At 47.6% G+C, this 21,065-nt stretch overlaps 1 protein-coding gene and 1 pseudogene across 1 annotated transcript; one reads left to right on the top strand and one right to left on the bottom strand.

Moving 5' to 3' along the window:
- Nucleotides 1-1,217: 1,217 nt before the first annotated feature.
- Nucleotides 1,218-15,252, bottom strand: Tsnax (translin-associated factor X). Its single transcript, NM_022262.3, has 6 exons — nucleotides 15,157-15,252; nucleotides 14,750-14,854; nucleotides 14,206-14,320; nucleotides 9,711-9,841; nucleotides 5,562-5,689; nucleotides 1,218-2,907 (listed from the first exon to the last, which is right to left on the bottom strand). Exons 1-6 carry the CDS (start codon nucleotides 15,170-15,172, stop codon nucleotides 2,530-2,532), a joined length of 873 nt encoding a protein of 290 aa, NP_071598.1. The 5' UTR covers nucleotides 15,173-15,252; the 3' UTR covers nucleotides 1,218-2,529.
- LOC134483406 (large ribosomal subunit protein eL27-like) lies at nucleotides 9,839-13,073 on the top strand (annotated as a pseudogene).
- Nucleotides 15,253-21,065: the final 5,813 nt, after the last annotated feature.

Below are 21,065 nucleotides of genomic sequence, written 5' to 3'. Positions count from 1 at the left end.
TGCATGGAGTGTCTTTCCACCCTTCTACCTCAGTCTACGTATCTTTGTCTCTAACATGAGTCTCTTTGGACAGAACGGAGCTTGGGGCCATTCCGCCAATCTCTCACTTTATCAATCCTCTCTGAGGGGGACCAAAGCTTTGGGGTTCTCTGTGAAAACCACTAATGTAAGAGACACAGGAAATCATAACTAAAAAGAAATAATCCATTTTCATTTCAAAATCCAGTTGCCAACTTGCCATGAGACCTCCTTTGCTTCTCCTATTGTCTTTTTAATTGTATTTATTTTGTTTGCAGGGGCCGGGGGATGAGGGGGAGGGGAACGGGGTGGAGGGGACCATGCCATGGTGCTCTCTGATCAGTTTTTCTCCTCCCACCCTGTGGGTTTCAGGGATCGGATGCTGGTTGTGAGGTTCCATCCTGCCAGCCCTGGAACCAGTTCCTTTTGTGATAAACAGAGAGCCTACCAAAGCAGATGATGCTGTCACAACACACAATTTAAACTGAGGCCCCCACCAGCCCTGCACAAAGAACACAGCGGGAGCAGTGGTGCTCAGTCGCCTGCAGGGGGCGCTGCTGATTATGCCATAGGCCGTTTCTCTGCTCCTCTGACAGTCTGGCTTCCTAGCGTTTCTGTAAGCCCTGCACAAATCAATTAGGGTGTTAGGCTAGTATTATCTTCCCTTCCAGGAACTGGCTTAAAGAGGCGGGGACATCATCTAGTCTCAGTCTGAGTGCTGTGAAGGACGTCTTTTTAACCTGAGAGAACACGAGAAGTCCACTTCTGTCGGAATATCCCTACCAGTCCTGAAAACCCAGGCAACCCCAAGGGAGTCACTGAGGGTATGAATACCACAGAGGCAGAGGGGAAGTCCTGGACTACATTTCAGGTTAAGTCACCACTCAGGTGCCTCCTTATCTCAGGGCTTAAGGGGAAAAACACGAAACAAAAAGCCTTCCACATTACCCAAGTCTATCTTTGATTTCCCATCTTACCCAAAAACTACATTATTAGATTTACTACATATTTCTAAATGCTATCAAAGCATAGACCCTTGGAACCACAGAGATGGCTTGGCTAGAGTGGAGAAGTCCCTTCCCCCCAAGCCTGACAACACCGACACAGTGGAAGGAAAGGCCAAGCTACACACGTTGTCTCTGTACACACTGCTGTGCACGAAATATAACTTAACTTAAACTTTTAAACCAGACAGTTTCTGTATTTTAATATTTTATTTAAAATTTGCTTTAAATTTCTGTAAAACATTCTTCAATCCATTATTTTAACATTATAAATTCAACTTGACGTAGCTGAAAAACAGACAGCAGGTAACAGGACTGACTGAAACTTAGCATCTATCTTACTGCAGGGAAGACAAAGCCTCATCACACGACAAACAGCTAACTCAGCAGGCATGTGCACACGTCACTTTCCTGTCCGTGACAAGTTTTGGAAAATTACACTTTCAAAGAACCAGCCTTACAAGTAGATATTCTTTCCAAAAAATAAAACCCAGTATCCAAGTCCTGAAAACTCACAAAACTAGATGAAAACATGTGGTGGTGTCAGCTGCGGGCGACGCTCAAGCCAGGCTCTCACCACGATGGATGACTGACTGACTGACTGACTGACTGACTGACTGACTGACTGACTGGGGAGGTGAACTCACTCCCAGCACTCCCTCCTGAGCTGGAAATTGTCTTATTGCTGAGTTATACACAAGTCATTTTCTTTGGCAACATCACTAGCTAACACCAAGGGACAAGTGTAAAGGTTTGGGCTGTCAGCTCTCCAAGCACTGTGGCTGCCCTTCTGTGGGTCCCAGGATGGCTGGGGTAGGAAAGTGCAGTCCACCTAACACATGACGAAGGGCCTGGCTGCTCACACCCTACAGACAAGTGTGTGGTTAGATACTCAGCATCACCAGGGAAGAGCAATGTCAGCTCCTTCCCACATCTCTGAGAAAGGAACATCTGGACCCATCAATTCCTCAGGAAAGCTGCTTCATATAAATTCAAAATGGCCTAAACTTGACCAAAACTTTAAGTGAATTCTCAATACCACCAAAATTTGCACTTAAAAAATACTGATAGCTTGCACGTTAAAACTGTTGTTCCGTGTGCTAGGCCCACTTTGAAGGCTTGCCATGACACTGCCGAGGAACTGAAACAGGAAGCTCACTCCAGAGGCTTCGCTACACCGTTTTCCCTCCATACAAAGGATCACCCACTTAAGAGACTTCCTTCCACCCAAAATGTCACTCCAAGTTCAAAGTGAATTAAAGTAGGTGTGGCAGAGAGAGCAGTCGGAAGCATGTTCACACAACAATAGTGTAAGCACATATAAACACTGATGCAAATGCACGCGTGTAAGAAACGTCCCTGTGGACTACTTATATACAGCTGTACACACTTCAAACTAGTACACCTGGACACGTCTAAGAAGCCACAATAAAGTCAAACGCACACTCACAACAGCCTCACAACAGCCCCCCAGGAGCTCACGCCTTAGAGAACTGAGCGGAGTTGCTTAAGAAATGCTCTCTTCCTGGTCAATCATCTCCGTTTTCACTGAGAACACATCGGCCAGCATGTGCTTAGGGATCTCAGAGCCCCGGACTTTAAGGGCATAGCAAGCGTTCTCCACTTTGGACAGGCTCTGTTTCAAGGTGTACAGCTTCTTAGAGACCTCGTAGGGCCCAGTGTTGCCAATGAAGGAGAACCCATCGTAAACCTGGCGTAGGAACTGGCTCACTTCAAAGGGGGTGTCAATGTCCCCGTTGCCCACGCTGTTAATGCACATCCGCATCAGCTCTCCAGTCAAGTCGGCCACGCCCAGCAGGTAGTCCACCGGTGTGATCTTCAGTCTCCAGGTAACCAGCTGCTTGTCTTGTCCATCAGCGGGAGGCTGGCAAAAGACAGGAAAGCCACACACATGAAGCACTGAGATAAAGTGAATACTTCAGGCACCACACCATAAAGAACTGGAGTCAGCAGCAGGTCAGGCACACGGATCTTCCCCAGGAGTCACCATAGGCTGGGGAGGAGGAGCTCAGCCAGGCGACTTGGATTAGGACAATCAAATTCCACCAATGTAAGACCAGCTGTGTCCAACTTCCCCCGCCAAGCACAGCAGACTCGTGCTAAGGAAGACTTGCCTCCACTGTGTGACAATCACTATCAGTCTGCTGTTACCCCTCCTGGTTCAGCCGGCATCTCCTTCCCTACCACGCACTGCCCATCAGCTTGCACCTACGGCCAGCTCCTGCCAGCACCGCCAAGCATCCTATCAGTGCCCAGGTCTCCATGTCAGCTCTACATGAGCAGCCAAGACCGAGTGAGCTGAGGAACAGCAATTACAACTACATACAGACTGTGGAGTTTGGCCTACATGGGTTATTCACCAGTCATTTTAGTCAGGCTGCAGTGGTTTTATTTATGTTATGTGTATGAATGTTGTGCCTTCATGTATGTCTTCAAATACTCTTCCAAGCCTTGGGTACTCTGTTCTGTGCCCTAGGCAATCCCCAAACTCTTCAGTCTCAGGAAACAATCGAGCTGGCTTCACAGATCCAGTCATCTGCCAATCACCTTGCACTGCCTATGTGGCTGTCATCTTTCTTACAATCAAAGTAACCTCCCCTGCATGACAGCCACCACACCCATCTTTAACCTCCCATCCTCCAATGTCAAAGGGCAAGTCACATCTCCTCTTGCGTGAACTTAACCTCCGAATGACCTTGACTCTCCTCCCACCTCTCCCAGGACACTGCTTCATAAGACACTCGCCTCTTGGCAAGGTCTTTATCTCTCTCTAACCCTCCTTTCCTCCTCTGTAAACAGAATTGTGTTACCTACCACAGAAGTCTTTTATGGATTAAATAAGACAATATTCACTAAGTTCTTGACAAGAAAGCACTCCGTAAAAGCCAGCTGCTGTGGTCACCGCCACCATCATGGCTCTCTCTACCTACAGCTTCTTTCTAGCAACAAGGCGTGAGTTGTGATTTCTGTGTGTGGAATGTGGCTAGGTGGACTCTAAGCCATTCTGGGCAGTGGGCCTGCAGAGGCATCCAGGAGAGAACCATGCGGTGTCTGAGGAACTAAGGAAGGCACGTTAGAGTAGGACAGGCGGAGACTGGGGAGACAGGCGGGCAGGCAGGCGGGAGACCGCAGAGAAATCTGCACTCCAGGTTGTGGAGTCTCTGAGAACCAATTAAGGAAGTGGCAGGGCGAATTTCCATTTTTTACTTTGGCTGCTGTGCATCCACAGCACAAATCTTAGTCCTGCTCAAGCCCCTTCAGAGACCCTGAGGCCCAACCGTCTCTGAGAAGAAATAATGGTCTTTGTTATTACACAGGAGGAATGGTTATAAGTTGATTTTAGAGAAACAAGCATAAACAAATTTAAATTAAAATTTGTCAAAATAAATTCTGCTTTCTCAAAATTATTAGTAAGGAAAAATTTGCTTAAAGTCCAAGTTTTGAGATGGACACTTGAGTGTTTGGGAGTATATCGTTAATGTACTTTCAAATGAATTAGCCAGAACTGCTGGGACAAGGCAAACACAGGGACCGTTAACCCCGCTGTTTCTAATGTTTCACCAGATATCATCTTCTCCACATTTCTGTCTGAAGCTTCTCATAGTGCCGATGTGTACCTGGGTCATAATCTCCAAAGTCCTGAGCAGCGCACACTCACCCTGCCTTCTCCCCACCTCTCTCTCCCTGGACTACAGAGGAGCTGCTCGCAGGAAGCTGGCCACCTCTTGCTATGATTCCACCGTGACCGTGTGAATGAAGCAAAGCCACGATGGCCTGGGTCTCATCCGGCCCCTAACAGAGTGAACAGCTGAGCGGCCGGGTTCAGTAGAGGGAGGGCTCCTACCAGGCCACAGCAAGCTGTTAGGCAATTTAACATCTCATTTCACCTTGACTTCCGACAGTTCCTCTGTACACCTATCCTGACTCTGAGTCATATTTTTCAAAAATAATAAAAGGAGAAAATGGAAAAACACTATTCATCCTAACATATGAAGAGAAGCCACCTGGCTGCCTGAATGTCATATTTTCAAATCCAAAGGGGGAAAGAAGTACTTCTTAAAGGTCAAAATGCAAAAGGTTTCTCTCCTCAACTCGGAAGAGCTGGGCGATTGTCTGCAGGCATGCAGTGTTTTGTGAGAGGTAATTGGCTCTCGCCCTGTGACAGCCACTTTAACAATGAACCCTGCTAAGTAAGCACTGCTTCATTAAACCCTTTGCGAGCTGAACTCTCCCATAAAGGCTCTGAGGTCGTGCACCCCGGGGTCCCTGCGCACACCTGGGGTCAAGCAGCACCAGGGATGCCGAGTGCACAGACTGGACTCTAAACCCTTGCTCGGATGCAATGTGCTGCCGTCCTCCCGTCTACAGCCATGCCTCTGGCTCTGTCACCAGTGGAGACACTTGGACCTAGCTTCCCTGAGGCCCTACAAACCCAGCCTCAGGAAGGCAGAGTCTCCGCCAACCATTATGCTGCTGTATGAACCACGGTAAAACTGAGACAGGATTTCCGATTCTCACAGCCTTGCTCTCCTTCCCACTGTCGTCTGTTGTAAACGTCAGCTGCCTGTTGATCTCCTCCATACTGATCAGGGATCGGGTTCTGATGAAGTGTTGAAAGGAGACAGCCTCCACGTATTCCTGGAGTCCTGGAAAACAACAAAGGAGGTTACCAGGAACAAGCTCCAAACTACGAGTGTCGCCACAGAACAGGCAGCTGACCATCACCTCGCAGGGTGAGAGTGTGGTGACGCCAAGCAGACTGTGTGAGCTGAGGCAAGCACACAAGCACTCGGGGCCTGTGGACCAAAGATGTCCCCAACCCCTTCCTATAGCAGTCAGCGTGGTGACCTGGGCACATGTCCTAACCACTACTACGTATGTGCCTTGGGCCTAACAAGCATAAAATAATTTAATGAGGGACTTATAAACATTGCAGAATAATTAAGAATTGGGTTTTGGGAAAGACACACAATAAATAAGAACATGGCAGAAGGCAGCCGGAGGAGTGATGGCTACACAACTCTGTGAACACACAAATGTCGAACATGTACAAATGGTTAAACTGGTCAATCTCATGTCATGTATCCTATGCCCAAGCACTTACACCCACCAAGTCCCCCACAGCACTCTCTGCGTTGCACCCCAGGCTTCTATATGCTGCATTTACTTTAAACACCAGCTCTTTTGTAAACCAGAAAAACCAGAAAGAGATCTCCTAGGCACGCACAGTGGCTCAGGGGTGCCATTCCAACATTCTGGAGTCTAAGGCACGACTGCCTCAAACTCTCATCCAGCCTCCACCATGCAGTAAGTTCAGGCCAACCTGTAGTACAAAACTGTCTCAATCGCAAAAGAAAAACAAACAACAAGACCTGTCACGGGGCACTGGGCACAGGCCTGTGTTCTCAGCTCTTCAGAGAGAGAGGCAAGAGAATCAGAAGTTCCAAGAAGTTCCTCAGCTGTATCTTGAGTTTGAGGCCAGCCTGGGCTACATGAGACCCACTCCGCTCTCCAGAAAAAGAAAGAGAGAGAGAGAGAGAGAGAGAGAGAGAGAGAGAGAGAGAGAGAGAGAGAGAAAGAAAGAAACAGAGGGGCTGACTGGCTACGGTTTGTGCCATCTCACAAGGAGTTCAAGGCCACTTGGCCCCAGACACTGCACAGCACTCAGTCTCATGTAGGTGAGAGGATGTTTAAACAAGCTATGTTTCAACTTAATGAAAGGACATCCGTTATTTTCAGAGTATAATCCCCAAGGTGAAAATTTTCAGCCCACTGCCGTACTCCGAACAATGCCTTCCCTGTGCGTCTACCTTGGAGGAAATCCAAAAGGAATTATTTACAGATTCAGCTTCCAGTAACAAAGAACTCTGGAGGTTGCTTTTATGTAATTTGTCCTTTTCCCTTTTATCCGTTAGGACAGATTTGGGGAAACCACCTAAAGGCTTCGGACCCTCACGTTCATCCTCACTGTACCTGAGCCCCACACACTCAACCCGACTCCATGGCAAACCCAGCCCGAGGGCCAACACTTTTGAGAGTTCAAATTGCCTTGCAGGACTTTAATGCTTTCCTTAGAAAACTGCTTACCACAGGTATCAGCCCCAGAGGACCAGGAGCTGTGCTCATACAAAGACTTGTGGGCAGATGTAAACAGCAGTATCCCTCACGAGAACCAAAGGTAGATACACTCCAACGCGCACCACGTGGACGGCCGGCAGAGTGCCGTCTATCTGTCCATGACCACGCCAAAACAAAGTACTGGTGCACGCCACCACACAGATAAACCCTGAAACCATCATCTACATGGCAGACACTGCACAATCCTGTTTGTGTGAGCCGTGCAGATGAGATGACACCAAAGAAGCAGTGAATTCAGGGCTGCTAGGTTTCCTTCAGAACCAGTGTCATCCTGACCAACACAGTGCAACAGAGTCCAGAATAGAATGTCAACTTGCTGAAACAGGATTTCAGAAATGCAAAGAATGTCTAGAAAAGAGAGAGAAACTGGACTAAAATACCCTCATGCGGATGGGCATCCTACTAGTACGCACCAGACATCTGTCTAGAAAACAAGTCTACTGGGGTTTTGTACAAATGCTTAACAAAGTTCTTCTAAAGCTCGCAGTAGTTACTACTGAGGTTTGTAGCATGGAACAAACGTACTGTACTTGAACACCCCTGTAGTGCTCTGTATACGCTTGGCCCAGGGAGTAGTTCGGTTAGGAGGTGTGGCCTTGTTGGAGGAAGTGTGTCACTGTCAGATCCTCATCCTAGCTGCCTAGAAGCCAGTTTTCTCTTAGCTGCCTTTGGAACAAGAGGTGGAACTCAGCTCCTCCTGCACCATGCCTGCCTGGACACTTCCGTGTTCCTCCCTGGGTGATAATGGACTGAACCTCTGCACCTGTAAGCCAGCCCCAATTAAATGTTGTCCTTATAAGAGTTGCTATGGTCCGGGTTGGGGATGTAGCTCAGTGGTAGAGCGCTTGTCTAGTAAGCGCAAGGCCCTGGGTTCGGTTCTCAGCTCCGAAAAAAAGAAAAGAAAAAAAAAAAAGTTGCCATGGTCTCTTCAAAGCAATGAAACGCTAAGACAGTCCCCAAAGTGCTCACTGCATCATCTCCCACTTAAACACAATTTGAAATTGTAGCTATTTTACTCCCAGGTTGAGGCTGGCCTCAGGGAGTGTTAGTCCTGTGCTGGGTTTTATCTGATGCTCAAGTCAGCAGGTTAAACTGAATCTGGAAGAAAAGAGACCAAAGATGTCAAAAAGACCAAGATGAGCTTTGCCAAAACACTCCTGAAGCCTCCATTTCCTTACTCAGAAGAGGTAAAAAAATAATTTAGGGGACCACAAAAGCAAAAGCTGTGGAAGAATGACTCTGTGTAAACAATCTCCAGAACGCCCAGCAATGACACATACCAGTGAGGCAGAAGAATGGACACTTTGTACCCATGGCAACCACACATACCACTGAGGCAGAAGAATGGACACTTTGTACCCGTGTCAGTGACACATACCACTGAGGCAGAAGAATGGACACTTTGTACCCGTGTCAGTGACACATACCACTGAGGCAGAAGAATGGACACTTTGTACCCATGGCAACTACACATACCACCTAGGCAGAAGAATGGACACTTTGTACCCGTGTCAGTGACACATACCACCTAGGCAGAAGAATTGACACTTTGTACCCGTGTCAATGACAGTACTACTGAGGCAGAAGAATGGACACTTTGCACTGGTGTCAAGGCTGGGCAAGCAATGTAGACAATTACCTATTTTGAAAACACCCACCTCTAGGTGACCAGACACTCATCTAACCCATCATTCACTCTTGAATAAAATAATTACATTACTTAGGAGTTAAGCAGTTTATTTTACACATGTAAACATCTCAAAACATGGTAAGTATCAGTGAGTAGACTAAGCTAAAACAGTATGAAAATTTGTTTAAGATGCAGGACATTCCCCAACCTGTTAACTTCTCAACAACAGAAGACGTCATGGAAACGTCTTACGTTCCAAGCAGTTAGTGGGCGTGTACTTGTCCAACTGTGCCTTTGGACAGTTCAGTCTGCCTCAGCCCGGGTGCACTGCTGAACCATGAAGCTGTCTGTGCTCACAGCCCTCTCAGGGAAACACCGTGCCCCACTACCAGCACTGTGCTTAATAAGCACAAAACTCCTTAGTTCAAAGCCAGACCTATTTTATCTTCAAGTCAAAAGAACAGCCTTTCGGAGAAACAGCAAAGCAAGCAGTTACCAATGACACCAGCAGCTTTTCATGGCCTCCTGCCATCCACACTATACATACGTTTCTTTTCCTAAGTGCAACTGAAGCAACTTTCACAGTCACAGATGCAGCTCCCTGTGGAGCTGGAGAGCAGGTGCCACTGCTGCTTCTGTTCAGCACTTCCCTGTACAGCCAGGTAAGGCAGCACTGCACACACACAGTGTGTGTGTGTGTGTGTGTGTGTGTGTGTGTGTGTGTGTGTGTGTGTGTGTGAAGTTCTTTGCATGGCATCAGCAGATAGCTCAGTGGGTAGAGCACCTGCCACCAAGCCGATGTCCTAAGTTCAATTACTGAGGCCCCCATGGTGGAAGGAAAAACCAGTTGCCACAAGCTGTGCTCTTCCCTCTGCACACGAGGGCTCCTTCAGACTCACCTGTGGTGACAGCACGATGGAACTGGTGCATGTCTTCTCCTGAGAGCTCTTGGGCTACCTGCAGCATTTTCTGTCTGACCCCATCCAGCTTACTTTCTGATTCAGTCAGAATCTCCTCCATATCAGGAGCACTGGAAAGAGATCAGGAACCTTGAAAACGTCGGCCTTGTGATCAAAATGATAAGAAAAGCCCTATTCATAGCAATCAGCCTCTGGACTTGGCTGCTTCCACCTAAAACAACTCAAATTAATAGAGCGTGCCAACAAAGGTCTCAAACACTGCACCCAAGCACGCGGACATCAGACAGGACAACAATCAGGGTCCTGAAGACACACCCAATGTCCAAGTCAAGGCTTGGAGAAGTTTCCTCCTGACAAGGTAGGAAGGAAGAACCTAGGCAGAGCCAAAGTCCTGAGTTGAAAAGTTGAAAGTTTAAGGAGGTCACGAACTAAGGTCATGGATGAACAGGCAGGGCAGAGAGCAAGGGAGAGTCTCGGGAGGACAGTGCTTTAACACACTGCACTGTAAGGGACTCCCCAAGTCTCCGACTGAGTACAGGTTGCTGCAGTGGCCGGGTACTCGAGTGGGTAGGCAGACAGGCAGAACAATCCCACAGCCTCCAAAGCGGGAAGAGCCCACTCATCAGCAGGACACTGCATGTGCATGAACCGAGTCCTTCAGGCACAGAGAAACTCATCCCAGATGGGCATGGGGGTCCATGTGACTGCAGGGCCAATGTGTGTCTGTGCATCTGTAGGATGAATGGTGTCCTGCAGGTAGGATGAACAGAGGTGACAGAACTGCCACGGTGGCCCAGAAAGCTGGGGTAGGAGGGAAAGGAAGCCTCCTTGTATGCTAAGCCGTGCAGCTGCGGTAAAGCGACACAGGAGCAGCCCTTATCTCCAGGGCAGTGCAAGAGCTGACAGGCACCTCAACACAGACCTGAAGTCACCACCTTAGCTGCCATACAGAAGCACCTAAGTGAGTCTGGTCTCCATAAGCTCCAGTTACCCAGTACTATCTGAGAGAGATGATCCAGACTGTTGAGACACACATCGAACTCAATTAAGCAATCACGAACACACACACACACACACACACACACACACACACACACACACACACACACACACAGGGGTACAAAAAATATCCAATCCAGGGCCACTGATGCTGTGCCAGCCTAGATACCTGGAGTTGATTTCCGGACACAGGTTCAAGCAGAATAAGAAAATGTACCCCACAAAGCTATCCCCTGGCTTCCACATGCAGGTAAATAACACATAAAATAATTCTAAAACAGATAACAGTTGCTGGCTGGTGGTGACACAGGCCTATAGTCCCAGCACACAGGAGGCAGAGGCAAACACATCTGAATCCAAGACTAGCCTGATCTACAGAGTGAGTTCGAGGACAGCCAAGACTACACAGAGAAACCCTGTCCTGAAAAAAAAAAAAAAAACGTCCTTTTTTCCTTTCTTCTGGTACCAGCTGCTTGCTGTCGAAATGGGCAAGTTCATGAAGCCCAGGAAATTAGTGCTGGTCCTGGCTGGACAGCACTCCAGACACAAAGCCGTCATCCTGAAGATCACTGATGATGGTACCTCAGACACCCTCACAGCCATGCCCTGGTGGCTGGAATTGACCACTATCGCTGAAAAGTGTCAGCTGCCATGGGCAAAAAGATTGCCAAGAGATCCAAGATCAAGTCCTTCGTGAAAGTTTTTAACTACAACCACCTCATGCCCGCAAGGTACTCTGGGGATATCCCCTTGGACAAAACTGTTGTCAACAAGGATGTGTTCAGAGACCCAGCTTTGAAATGCAAGGCCAGGCTTGAGGCCAAGGTCAAGTTTGAGGAGTGATACAAGACGGGAAAGAACAAATGGTTTTTCCAGAAGTTTCAATTTTAGGTATTTTTTTTTGTTTCCATCATTAAAAACTAAAACAAACAAACAGTAAGAATAGTCAGTTCAGACCCTGGGGATAAGATTCAATGGGTGAAGTACGTGCTATGGGACCCTGAAGGCCTGAGTTCAGACCCCCTGAACTCTAGTAAAAGCCCAGCCACGGTGTTGAACATCTTTAATTCCTATGGTCAGAGGAGCCACACGGATGCCTGCAGCTCAGGGCCAGTCTGGGCAAAGCAGCAAGCTCTAGGTTCAGTGAAAACCCTATCTCAAAACAAGTCTAAGTCAGAGAACAGAAGAATCAGAAGCAGCACCCACCCTCCATGTGCACCTGCAAACAGACACACTCAATCCAGAGTGAGACAGAAGCCAGTATGGTGGCACACACCTACAGGTCCACCACAAGAGATGAGAAGGCAAAAAGAACCCTGAGTTCAGCCTGGACTACAGAGACTATGGCTCCAAAGACAACAGAGGGCTGGAAAGAAGGCTCAGAGGGTAAGGCAAGCAGCACAACAAAAGGACAAAGGACAAGAAACAGACAAAGCAAGAAAGAAAGAGAATCCAGACCCATCACTAAACAAACGACCTTGTAAGCGCCCCCACCAGCTGTCATAAATTACCGGGATTGATTTTTAAAATGTAAGAGAAACAAGAAATCCAACTTAAAAGTAGATATGCATTGTTTTGGTTTGTTTTTAAAGGAAGCTGGTGTGGGTATATATGTCTCTAATCACAGCACTTAGGAGGTGGGCACAGGATCATAAGATCCTGTCTCAAAAAAGAAAATCGATGAACAGGGGAGCCAATAGCCAGAAATGAAATGGTGGTAAAATAAGATAGCACTTGGCAGTATCTTCAAGGTCCTGGGCCCAGTCAGCACAGGAAAATCAAAGACTAACACGTGATTGGAACAGAATGCTTCAAAATAGTTTGAATAGTAAAAATGCAACAAATATCATCTGTTCTTCCCTAAACAAAGACACACGCACCCCTCTGGAGGCGCCTGGAATTCATCCTACACGAGATGACACACACACCCTCTGCCCAACACAGGATGGAGAGCGGAGGGGCTGACCCAGGAGAAAGCTTCGGGGAGAGAGTGTGAGATGAAATGCTCTGCGGTGTGAGCATCCCTGAATGCTCAGTGCTCTAACCCGCTGCCTGCTCTGTTCAGGCCAGGGTCACCAGAGGAAACCTCCCCAGAAAACCAAGATGGCCCCCTGGAGAGAGAAAGTGAAAAGCAAGCAACAGCACAGGCTCCAAGAGAATCTGTTAAAGAACCAAGCAGTCAATGGTATTGCACGCTGTAGGAATACAAGAGCAGACACACTTTTACAATAGGTACAAGAACCAGAAACACACAAGACTGCAATGACACTGAGTGGAAAACTGAATGAGAAACTCACCATAGTTTCACATCTAATTTTTATGTAAACTGACACTTTAATGTAAGAGGTTCTAGAGCATAATCCAAAATTTAGCATATTTTCCTCAGACCATACATATGTATAAGGATGTGTGTGTGTGTGTGTGTGTGTGCGTGCACGCGCGTGCGCATGCGCATGTGTATAAATAAATGATCCAAACACAGTATGAAGTCCTTAGGTAGGATAGAAGAACTTTCCCTCCTATTTTAAAATGTTACTTTTGGGACCTGGAGAGATGGCTCTGCACTTAAGAGTACAGACTGCTTTGACAGAGGACCAGAGTTCACTTCCCAGCACCTATGTAGAGTAGCTCACAGCTCCAAGGATGTGACACTCTTGTGCACATACCCACAGACATACACAAACACATTTAAAAACAGAATTATTTTTAACATTTTTTGTGTTTATGAGTATTTTTCCAGCATGTACATTTCTGCCCCATCTGTGTGCCTGGTGTCTGTAGAAGCCAGAGGACAACATCAGGTGCCCTAGAACTGGAGCTGCAGATGGTTGTGAGCCACTGTACGGGTGCTGGGGACTGAGTGTTCTTAACCACAGAGACTGCTCCAGCCCCAAACCCCCTAATTTTTAAAACGTGGCTGCTAGGATTAGCTGATACTCTTTAAAATCCAAAATATATTCTAATATCTGCTACTATCTGCTGCTGAGATATAAAAGGTATAGCTACAATGTATCAGAAAATCAATTTTAATTTTTTAATCATATTTATAATGTGTGTGTGCATGCTCTCATGTTCTATGATGTGTGTGGAAGTCAGAAGCCTCTCTGTGTGTGTGTGTGTGTGTGTGTGTGTGTGTGTGTTGTATGCATGTTCTCATGTTCCAGGATGGGGGGAAGGACGTCAGAAGCCTATTTGTGTGTGTGTGTGTGTGTGTGTGTGTGTGTGTGTGTGTGTGAGAGAGAGAGAGAGAGAGAGAGAGAGAGTGAGTGTGAGTGCATGTGAGTATGTGAGTATGTATTCACATGCTCTCCTGTTCCAGGGTGTGTGTAGGTAAGAAATTTCAGGAGTTGGTTCTCTCTTTTTACAACACTGGCCCAGAATCCCAACTCAGGCAATCACACTTGGCCACAAGCTCCTTTACTCACTAAGCCATCTTGGCAGCCCTCCGAGTGGCAAACTTCAAACATTTACCCACCTTGTGATCCTATGGAGAAGAAAAATCGTCCTCTTACTTTCCACGGTAATATCCCGGCTTAGTTTCACAAGTCGCTCATATTTGTCGTGTCTTGTGTCCAGCTCCTGCTGAAACGCTAGAACACATCATGATACCATAAGCATGCATACTCTTTACTCAGCTGAACAACAGAAAGAATGCATGATGCAACATGCTGTAGTCAAAGCGGAGTAACTGAACGCTATCCTACCTGTGATGTGCAAAACCACAGAACTTGGGTATCCCTGGGGGTTTTAAAGTGGCACTGGTCTGTAAATGAATACAGCAAACTACCTCACTGTCATCTTCACTGTAACACTCTCAATGTTTAGTCCCTAACACTGACAATGGCACAAGAGGACTGGGCTATATAACTCCATCGGTTCTCGCCAGGCGTGCGCTAACTCTGGGCTCAGTGTTCAGCACTGCATCAAAACAACCCCTAAATGCTCCCTACCCCACCCCATCCCACAACACTACAGTGACACGATTGCTAGGGCTTCAGTTCTCCGAATTGGAAACTTACATTTGAAGGCCAGCATCACCGGCGAAGACGAACTGGCATCCTTCCCTTCTCTCCTTTGGTTATGTGGGAAGTTATCATGCTTCCTCTTCCTGAACCCTCCTGGTCCTTAGGTAGAAAAGAAGAGCTGGATGGCGCCCTTGCTACATCGCGCTAGCACAACCCAGACTATCCCCTTCGTCCCCCCTCCCCCCACGCTCCTACCCGCAGGACCCAACATCCCCAACCATACAGGGGTCCCCAAACATGTGCACTGGTGCAGGGGTCGCACAAAGCGCAGGTCCAGACCCCAAGAATGGAGCTGCGCTCGAAGTCGGTCGGCAGGGCCCCCCCGGGGCGTGCTACGGGCACGGTGACAGCAGAGCACCAGTGCCAGGCCCAGCCAGCCCCTCCACGCGCCGGCCCCGCACCCTCTTTGCCGTTCATGACCGCGGGGCCTCGGTTTGCAAGCGCAGGAACCGCAGCCGCCGGGTCAGCTCAGCAAAAGGCCGTCGCCAGACACTGCGGAGCGCGGACAGAGCCAGTGGTGACAGCGCAGACCGCCCTGATCCCAGTAGGCCACCGCCCGGAAGCTGAGCCTTCACGCAGCCTCAGCCGGGAGCTGCGTCCGCCGCGGAGTCCCCCTCGGCCGCACACACTTCCGGTCCGTGCGCCCATCGCTGTGGCGGGCATGAGGGCAGGCGCGCTCCTGCAGCAGCGGAGGTTTCCGGCCCCGCTCCCCGCGCGCTCCCTGTGCCGCACATACTTCCGGTCTGTGTCCAAGTTTCTCCAACGTCTGTGTACGTACCCGGCGCGCTCCCTTAGCCGCACATGCTTCCGGTGTGCCTGACTGTGGTGCAAGCAGTTGAGTGCTCACCTGCCCTGTGTGGTCCTCGTACGTACACGCATGCCCTCCGCTTGTGGTGAGTGCGTGGCACCAGGAGGTGTTGGCCTTGGCCTCAGTTTCCCCCTCTGTCAAATGAGGGTGGTCTAGCATGCCTCCCTCGAAAGGTCATTGAAAAGCAGCAGCCTTAGGATAGATAGAAAAGTTTGGTCACATTGTTAAGCCGCCAAGCTGTTGTTTGAGCAAATGCTACCTCACCTAGCTAGACCTTGGACCCATGGACCCTGGTACCATACCCTCGAGGCTTCCAGCAGCCCTTCATTAAAGAACCGTACCCAACTAAGATTAGCACACAAGCTAATAATAGAAACACAAGCCCAGCATCTTGAGTAAGTTGAGCCATGGGCATTACAGACATTTAGTCACACAGTCTGTTCTTGTTAACTTAAGAACAGAGACAGTTAAGGAATGATATACCTAGAATTAGGCAGTGACGTCAAGGCCACAACAGCATCACAGAAGAGTTTTTCTGACCTCAGTAGCCTCCAAAATGTCTTTTGGCTCAAAAACAGACCATAAGCTGTCACCATTGAATCTGCAACAAGCCAGAAGGATTGGGCAACAACAGATGGATGTTGGACACATAACTCTCTTGAGTTTCTGTGAGTTCTGAGCCTATTCACATTCACTAATTGTCTTATTCAGGGTTTGTATTCCTGCATAAAACATGCCCAAGAAGCAAGTTGGGGAGGAAAGGGTTTATTCAGCTTACACTTCCACATTGCTGTTCATCACCAAAGGAAGTCAGGACAGGAACTCAAGCAGGTCAGGAAGCAGGAGCTGAGGCAGAGGTTATGGAGGGATGTTTTTTTTTTTAAAGAATTTATTTATGTATTCATGTACACTGTAGCTGTCTTCAGACACACCAGAAGAGGACATCAGATTCCATTACAGATGGTTGTGAGCCACCATGTGGTTGCTGGGATTTGAACTCAGGACCTTTGGAAGAACAGTCAGTGCTCTTAGCCGCTGAGCCATCTCTCCAGCCCATGGAGGAATGTACTGGCTTGCTTCCCCTGGCTTGCTCAGCTTGCTCTCTTATAGAACCCAGGACCACCAGCCCAGGGATGGCCCCACCCACAATAGCTGGGCCCTCCCACCCTTGATCACTCATTGAGAAAATGCCTTACAGCTGGGTCTCATGGAGGCATTTCCTCAAGGGAGCTCCTTTCTCTGTGATAACTCCAGCTTGTGTCAAATTGACACAGGAAACCAGCCAGTACACCAGTATTCCACTATTTTTTGATTGACGATGATGTGGGAGCTACAGGGATTGCTCAGTAGGTGAAGTACTTGGCCTGCGGGCATGCGGGACCCAAGTATCACCCAGAATGCACATAGAGCATCATTGGGGAGATAGAGACACACAGATCCTTGGGGCTTTGTGACTAGCAGGTGGGGAAGTTCTGATCTAGTGAGAGACCTGACTATAAAAACTGAAAAGTCTCTCTCTCTCTCTCTCTCTCTCTCTCTCTCTCTCTCTCTCTTACACACACACACACACACACACACACACACACACACACACACACACACAAAGATACCGTGGGGAAGGGAGAAGTGAGAAGTGAGCAGGTGAGTAACGCTCTTGCCTTACACCCATGTAAATGCCAGGTAGTGGGTGCAGCCTCCCACCGGTAATTTCTGGAAGAGCTAAGATGAGATCTTGGGGAAGACTAGCCAACACACTCCAGGTTCACGTGAGAGACCCTGCCTCAGTTATTAGCTGGAGAATGATCTAAGATGATAGTCTGTGATTCCTCTAGATCACACACACACATGCTCAATGCATGCATGCATGCATGAGACACACTCGTAAGCAAAAAAACAAATGGGACCTGATCATGCTTTGAGAGAGAGAGAGGAGAGAGAGAGAGAGAGAGAGGAGAGCGCTCAGATATTGATGTCTTACTCTAATGTCCTCCCAGATTCCAGGGCAGCAGTTGATGGTTTATTAAAAGATAAAGATCGGGGATGGTCTCACTGTCCATACTAATTTACCATACACTGGGAAGTGTACACTTGACACTCCCAAAGCCTCTCTCCCAGTACCTGACTCATCCTTTTCCTGCTGCAGCCCCTCCCTGGTTCAGCTATGGCTCTGCTACCTGAACATGTTTTTCCACGGCTCCCCATAGAGCAAGGGTTTCATCACTTTTAATAATGACCTCTCAAAGTTCTTAATGGAGGTGAATCCCCTGGGCATTTTCCCAGCACTTATTTACATATGTACCTAACCCCAGGCCTCCCCAGGGCCCCAGCTAGCTACACCTCTGTCAGGAAACTTCTCTCAGTTTCTGTGGCACCTTGCCTGGAGAACCCTTCCCAGAATCCTTCCCCTGTCTCCTAGTTTTATTGTTCCAGTCACAAACACAAAGTGTTGGTACAAGTGTTGGTAAGACAGTTGTTTGGGGGTTTTTTTTGTTTGTTTGTTTGTTTGGTTTTTCTTTTCTTTTTTTCGGAGCTGGGGACCGAACCCAGGGCCTTGTGCTTCCTAGGCAAGCGCTCTACCACTGAGCTAAATCCCCAACCCCCAGTTGTTTGTTTTTAAAAGATCATTACCACCCTGAGTCAAGGAGAGGAGGATTTCTCTGTCTTAAATTTGGAGTGCAGTCGTGTGTCCCCCCCCCCCCCCCGTACTCCCCTCTGTCCCTCTGACTGAAGCCAAAGCCTTTTGGAGGCACCTGCTATTCTTCCGTATAATCGTCCCCCTGCTCACCTTTACAGGAGATACGTCAAATATAAATAGGTTTAGATGCTGAGGGAAATCACAAAGTGGGGTGCTCAGAAGCTGACTTCTTCTCTTTCACATAGTTATCCCATAAACTAGGGATGAGGTCGTGGTAAATTATCAGGATACTGAGTGACAAGTTTTAGGTTGGGTTTGGGAGCTTGGGGAGTTGGTTTTTGCTCAGTTTAACCGTTTAGTATTTAGAGATGGAGGATCTTGCAGGCTGGCCCCAAACTCAGTGTGTAGCTGAGGAAGACCTCGAACTAATCTTTCTGCCTCTACCTCCTAAATGCTAGGATTACAGACATGAGTTGTGACAGCAGTGGCAGCTTGGTTTTTGTTTTGTTTTGTTTCTGTTTCTGTTTCTGTTTTGTGTTTTAGGCAGGGTCTTTACATTTTTTTTTTTTTTGAACAAGCTGGTCCCAAACTCGCCGTGTAAGATCAGGCTGAGCTCACATATTCCTGATGCCTCAGCTTCTTATGCTGACATTTCAGATGTTCAGGCCTGGCCTGACCCTGTGCTTCCGGCTGAGTTACCCCCTTAGCTTCCTTCTCCTCTGGAGACTGAGCCAAGGACTTCACACCTGCTAACGTAGCATTCTGCTGCTGAGCCACATCCCTGACCTTTGAGCCATAGCATTTGCGAGGTCTGCACGGGGTCTGAAGCATATTTCAGGCATACACGTACCAACCTACAGACTTAACTTTCAGGCACCGCCAGGAGGTCAATGAAGTGATGTTTTCCTTCCGTCATCCAAGAGAGGGAAGCCTTGCAATGGGAAATTAGCAAGGGAATAATTTTGCTAGGGTACTTGTAATCAAGAACACAGAAAAGAGCAGACAGTGAGGAGACAGATGGTGTGTCTCAGCTGGGGTTCCATTGCTGTGGAGAGACACATGACCAAGGCAACTCCTATAAGGACATTTATTGGGGCTGTCTCACAGGTTCAGAGGTTCAGTCCATTATTACCAAGGAGGGACCATGGCAACATCCAGGCAGGCATGGTGTGGAAGAGCTGAGAATTTTCATGTGAAGGCAAAAAGGAGAAAACTGTCCCTACCATGGCTAGGAAGAGGGTCTGCAAGCCCACCCCCACAGTGACACACCCACTCCAACAAGGTCACACTTCCTAATAGTGCCACTCCCTCGACCAAGCATATTCAAACAACTCCAATTGTCATGGACTAGCATCTGGCAGTTAAAAGAAGTGTCATTGGTAGAGCGCTTGCCTAGCAAGCGCAAGGTCCTGGGTTCGGTCCCCAGCTCCGAAAAAAAGAAAAGAAAAGAAAAAAAAAAGGAGTGTCATTCATGCTGTGTCACAGAGGAAAGTAAGCTAATTGGAAGAAGCCAGTCCAAAAGGACTACATGTAATTTAATAAGCAAACCTGGTCACTCAGGGTCACTCAAGGCTGAGAGACATGAAGTGGTAGCCAAAGGGTGTGGGCTTACTTTTGCAGTGGTGAAAATGCTCTGAGGTTGACTGTGGTGGTCACACAAATCTGTGAATTACTAACAGCTCTTCCACTGGTCGCTATGGGAATTGTCTGGTATGTCAGCTGTGTTTCAGTAATTGTATTATTCATTAAAGAGCGAGCCAGGAGGCATGGTGACACATACCCAGAATCCCAGCACTTGGAAGGCAGAGGCAGAAGGATCACTGCAACAATTACCCACCTTACGTCTTCAGCCCCAAAGACATGTAGGTCCAACTGCCTATTCAGTATCTTTCCTTGAGTGTCGAATGTAGTTCTCGAAACTAGCATGTCTAAAATTAAATATAAGTATCCTTCAACCTACTGCTTCACCTCCATTCACTGTTTCAGTTTGTCCCTGTTCTGACAGTTGATATCTCTCGTCTGTCTATGTGTCTATCCATCCATCATCTATCTATAGCTATCATCTATCTATTGATCCAGCCATTTATCTCTGTCATCTGTCCATCTATTTATCTATTTACCTATCTATCATCTCTATATCTATCATCTTTCTATCCATCCATCATCTATATCTGTCTATCCTACCTATCATCTACCAATCTATTGATCCATCCATCTACCTACCTATCATCTATCAATCTATCCATCCATGTCTATCAGTTGTCCATCTAATTATCTACCTACCTATGTATCTAGCTATGCATCTATGTATCTATGTATGTATCTATGTATCTACCTATGTATCTATGTATCTACCTATCTACCTATGTATCTACCTATGTATCTATCTATGTATCTGTCTACCTCACTTGTGAGCACAGGCACACACACACACACACACACACATTGACACATATACCTCATCACCATCATATTTGGCTTCCCTTTGTTTACATGCAATTCCACAGAATTGTGCTGCATCTCTAATCTTCAATGTGAGAATATTTGGATCAAGGACGTTTGCGAGATAATGAAGACTAAGTTGGTCATGAGGATGGGGCCTGAATCCAGTATTGATTGATTGATTGCCCTATGGAAACAGAGGAAGGGCCAGAGAGATGACTCAGATGATGCTTGCCTTTAAGCCTGATAGGCTGAGTTCAATTCCCAGGACCCACATGATGGAAAGAGGAAACTGACTCCAGAAAGTAATCCTTCGACCTCCACAAATACATGTGTACACACACAAATAGATAATAGGAAAACAAATAAATGTAACAAAATAAATAATAAATAACCCAGGTATGGTGGCACATACCCTTATTGCC

The sequence above is a fragment of the Rattus norvegicus genome, chromosome 19 (assembly GCF_036323735.1).
Source record: "Rattus norvegicus strain BN/NHsdMcwi chromosome 19, GRCr8, whole genome shotgun sequence".
In the NCBI taxonomy this organism is placed as follows: domain Eukaryota; kingdom Metazoa; phylum Chordata; class Mammalia; order Rodentia; family Muridae; genus Rattus; species Rattus norvegicus.
This window is presented reverse-complemented; position numbering and strand designations above follow the sequence as displayed.

What these genes read in the sequence shown, in the direction of transcription:
- Tsnax (NM_022262.3), bottom strand. An exon ending in GGTGATGCTGGCCTTCAAAT is followed by an intron (nt 14,321 to 14,749) that starts GTAAGTTTCCAA and finishes GATGTGTTCTAG; the next exon opens with CGTTTCAGCAGGAGCTGGAC. An exon ending in CTTCTCCATAGGATCACAAG is followed by an intron (nt 9,842 to 14,205) that starts GTGGGTAAATGT and finishes ATCTCTTTCCAG; the next exon opens with TGCTCCTGATATGGAGGAGA.